General features: G+C 31.4%; 1 protein-coding gene across 1 annotated transcript in view; it reads right to left on the bottom strand.

The window, feature by feature from the left end:
• Positions 1–5,149, bottom strand: part of LOC105623789 (proteasome activator complex subunit 4B-like) — a 15,615-nt gene continuing 10,466 nt past the window's right edge. The window contains exons 11-13 of the mRNA XM_012205166.1: positions 2,305–3,873; positions 1,964–2,179; positions 1–144 (exon numbers count right to left, since the gene is read on the bottom strand). Of these exons, the coding sequence (XP_012060556.1) occupies positions 1–144; positions 1,964–2,179; positions 2,305–3,873 (1,929 nt within the window). The remainder of the gene's footprint in view (positions 145–1,963; positions 2,180–2,304; positions 3,874–5,149) is intronic.

Genomic DNA, 5,149 nt, shown 5'->3' with positions numbered 1-5,149 from the left:
TTAAGCATAATATGATGGCGGCACTGTTAAATCTTGTAAGACGGCTAATTGCTCTTCCGTAAAACATTGTGCATGACCTCTCATTCCTGTCCAACCATCGTAATGCGTCCGTTTGAAATCACTTAAAGTTTTCCTTATTGTCATCTATAATTCAAATATTTATTTTAAACACAAATTAACAAATTAATTAATTGATTAATTATATAATTATTGATAATCATATAATTAATACAGCATTACTAATTAAATGAAATTTTTTATATATATGGGATACAAAGAAAATTTTATATTTAAAACTTAATTTCTTTTCAAATGAAACAATCCTATTTTTGATCAAAGCGGATTTTGCATAATATTTTTATGCAAGAGATGATAGGTACAATAGCCAACTTTTGCCTAAAATGTGTAACATAAATTATACATGTAATCTCGTTTTTTGACTCGCTAAATATAATGAAACAATATTCCTTTCTGATTGTGTCAAGAGATAAATGGAATGCAGTCTCCAACGGGTACTTTCCAATTGCACATCTTGACACAAGTTTAGCATATAATTAATTCACATATTTTCAGTGCTAATAATTTTAATAATTTGTTTCACAAAATTTTTTTCTTTACAACTTTAAAATATTTTTGTAATCGTACAATTTTTGTTTAAACATTTTTTTCCATGTTATACTTTCGATGATATTCAGTTTGAAAAAGAAATTTTTTTCATAGGGATGTTGCACCTTTTAAACATGAGCTGCGCATGTATAGAAAAATACATATTTTTTAGATTTTTGTATTTAACAACATAATTCGAGGAGAATCAAATCGGTTGTGGAGAATTGTATCGTGTTCCTTGTGAGTATTCTGAATACTTAGAACGTTGACTTAGCACACAAATAATAATTTAAATAGACATTTATTTGACACAAAATGTGAGCACATTTCTTAACTACTATAACACAGTTTGGAAAATCTTGTAATTTGTGGTATTAATAAATGTATTTCAAATTTTTTGTAATTATTCTTCAGTCCTCTGGAGGTGAATCATTCTAGTTTTCATTTCTATCTTCAGTTATATAGAACTAATGTACGTTACTTAGCATAATCTGTAGATTTATGTTACAATTAAAATTGGCAATGGTAACTCATATCAAACGAACTGAAGATGCACTTGGTGGATCTGTATTAAAATTATTAATTGAGGGCTCCAAAGTCAGTTGAAACTCATTGGATATGACGATTTTATAATAAACCAGTAAAATTCACTCTATTGCTTGCGTATTATTAACTGTACCATCATTTGCCTTTTTTCAATTAATATTTTTAATTTCGAGAGTTCAGAACAAAATTAAAGCTTTTGTTATTATTTATTAACACTGAAAATATGTGAACTGATTTGCTACGTTTGTTAAAATGTATTAAACAATTGAAAGGCACCCAAGTACTAATGTGGTACAAGCATAAATGTTTTTATTTTTCCTCTACGTGCTCTACGGAGATATTAAAAAAATTCAAAAAATTTTGCTTTACGATTAATGTCATTATCGTTATTATTAATGTCATTCCATAAAATTCTTGTACCGTTGCAATTTCTGACACAAGAGTGCACTAGCGATTAAGCTCACAGTGATACCTTACTGAAAAAAATCAAGTCACAAAGTTACATAACGAAATCATGTAATTAAGATAAATTACATAATGGATTGTTCTAAATCAGTACGTGATTTTTTTTAAATCATATAATTTGAAAAATTTATATAATATTTTTTCTTCTATTTTTCATTTAATTTTTTAATTAAAATTAAAATTCGATGATTATAAAATCATATGATGAATGAAAATTATTTCTAATCAAATTACGTGATTTTTAAAAATTATATACTGATTTGAAACAATCTGTTACGTAATTTACTTGTCTTAATTATATAATTTTGTTATGTAACTTTGTGACGTGATTATATGATTAAATTACCGGTATAGGCTGTGGATCATTCATGTGAAGACCGAGATGTTCGAAGACTGAAGGCACATATTTGGGCACATCGTATGGATGAGCATGAATAAAAGCACACAGTCCAAGAACACCACCATGACGTATACGTATCGCATCATTTTTGTTTCCCAACGCTGGATTAATAGAATTATTTTTCTTTTGCAATCGAGTCCTTGCTTTTCTCTTAAACTCCTCCTAAAAACACAATGGCAAATATTCAGGTCTCAAATTTTCTCAAAATTTAAAGTTGAAAAATTAGAATCATTAGAGAGGCTCAGCAATCTTTTATGAGCAATTATGAGCAATCTTTAGAAACTTGCCAGTAATTTTTCGTGATCTGTGATAAATGTGCAATGCAATAATCCACCGAGTACTCGACTAGCCTTCTCTCTGACCTCTAAACGATCATCTTCTAACAAATGCAAAACGGTATCTTTAACGCAATTAGTCCACAACGCGTTACTAAGAATTATGCCCATGTTGTGAAAAACCAATACTTGAAGAAATTCCAAGCTAGTGAATCTGGCAGACCACGATGAGTGCTCGGATACTTTTTTCACTGCTGTCAATGCTATTGACATATCTTCCGGCAATGTGAATGCCTGTGCAAGCGTTGCTAAGGTACGTAAACATGATTTATTAAGCTCTTCATCTGCTTCCGAGTTTTCTAATTGACATATGATCGGAAATATTTGGTAAAATCCTGGTGACATGATATACTGTGAAGGAGCCAGGCTAATCGTAATCCATTTGCAAACAGTTTTCAACAATCTTATAGGAGTCTCCTGTTCTTCCACTCTGGATTTCGACGTTTCTTTTGATTCATCGACTGAAACGTTAGCCACCTTTTCTAATAAAGTTTCATCTTTGTCAAGATTGCTTAGTGTGTCTATATCATCATCCTTTTTAAGTTGTTCTAATTTCGGCACAATTTTGTCGATTAGAGTCTGCATTCGCGGAATCACAATATCAGTTGTATTGTGCGGGAATCTCAAATCAGCATTGAATATAGTAACCAATACTGATCCCAGACGTTCTCGGACATTCTGAAACGGATTCGTCAGCAATCGGTTCTCCAAGCGCACCAGCAAACGTTGCAGTAGTTCCATTACCCGCCACGATTGTTGATTCAAAGCGGATTGCAATACATACAGACGACCGCACTCCACGAATGAATCTTTTAACGGTGGATCCTCCATCAGACATTCAAGTAGCCAATGGTGCCTATTAGGATCTCTATGTTGTTGCATTGTCGCGAAGCATACACCCCAATCTATAACGGTTTCTTCCGTTAGATTCGCGATCGCGATTCTTATGATGGGCAATAATGCTTGCCACAAGTCAAATGTCATTTGGAACGGCCAATGTTTGGCGCCTCTGACTATTCCAGCTGCAATCTCCGCAGCACATCGCTGGCTGCTTTCATGCTTGTCCATTACCAGTCGTTCCAAATGTGGCAGGAAACGTTTCAAATGAACGATCCCATGATTGCGAAATACGCCCTTAAACAGAACACACCTCAATGTGCTGAATTTGTCCTTGCCTTTCTTCTCCTCCAAACTGAAATAATTTACAAGCTTCTCAATGTTTTGCGGATCATCAAAAAAGGAATAGATCTCCCTCTCACAATCCGTCAGCTCACGCATTTCTGGATCAAGGCAGGGTTGTTGAGACGAAGGTGCGTATACTTCTAAAATTTTTGGCCAAACGTAATAACCTATGTATGGTTGATGAACGTATCTGGACTCGTCCCATTGTTTAGCGGTTAATGGACGAGTTTCATAATTGTACTGAAGCCAAGAATTATCAGCTCTTATACCGGGCATAATATTTTGCGATTTTTTTTCCTTTATACTTTCATTGGATAAGTTGTGCACATCAATCGTTATCTGGAAAAAAATAAATGTTTTAATATATATTAATTTAGGAAAAGCTCTGTTATGTTTTGCCTACAAATTAATTGATCCCTACAGTACCGTTTGCCTTATATCATATTTACTGACAGTTCGTTTACATATAAAAATTATTCCGGAAAAAATTGTCTACATATATGTACTTTTGCACAAATAGAAATTTCAAAGAAAAAGTCATATGTATTATTATTGCCTACAAGATTTGTATTATTGCATATGTATTATTATTGCCCACAAGCTCTTTTATAATGTAAATATAAAATTAAGATAATTATTTGAAATAAGAGTCAACTACAAAACTTACTAAAAATCATGCTCTATGACTACATGTGCATGCATTTTATATATTAAATTTTCGTCTTACTAAATTAACGAGTCTACAATATATTAAAAATAAGGTAATTATTGCGAAAAAGTTAAACCTCGCCGACGACAACTTTGATCTTGATATGTTGCTAAGGTCATAACCTTGAATAACTTTCAACAGATTTTAATTTTGATGATCGTTATTTGTTAAAAAATCATTAACAAAAGTTCATCCATAAAACATAACTTTTGGATACAACTATATTGCAATTTGAAACAAATTCCTTGCTTTAATGCAAAATATTTTTTCTTATATAATTTTTGTTTTTATACAAAAATGCATTGTTGAAGCAGGAAATTAGTTTCATTCGAGCACAGTTGTGTCCAAAAATTAGATTTATTGGTAAACTTTTTTTGTTAATAATTTTTTAACGAATAACGAATGATGGCTAAAATTTGTTGGAAGTTACTCAGGATCCTGACCTTGACAATCAAGATTAAGGTCATCGACAAGGTTTAATCTTTTCGCAATAATTATCATAAATAATAGCTACCAAAAAGATTAGACCGACTCCTATGTTTACAAGGGCATATATTGAATATAACCCTTTCGTACCTCCGGGTTTCCTAAAAGAGATGCGTTTCATATGAAGACGGTTATAAGTTTTATAGGTGCTGATTCCAACACTATCATCAAAATTTAAATTCAAAATGGCGGATTCAAGATAGCGATCATAAAAACCTAAAATATCAGTTTATTATATGAGTTCGAATTTTATTTTTTTTTAAATATATATATATCTATATATATATATATATATATATATATACACATACATACATACATACATACACATATATATATATATATATATATATATATATATATATATATATATATACTATAGACACGACACAACACGCACGCGACACNCACGTTACGCTA

Source organism: Atta cephalotes, assembly GCF_000143395.1.
Source record: "Atta cephalotes unplaced genomic scaffold scaffold00064, whole genome shotgun sequence".
Taxonomy (NCBI): domain Eukaryota; kingdom Metazoa; phylum Arthropoda; class Insecta; order Hymenoptera; family Formicidae; genus Atta; species Atta cephalotes.
Note: the sequence above shows the minus strand (reverse complement) of the source record. Positions and strands in the feature narration are given on the sequence as shown.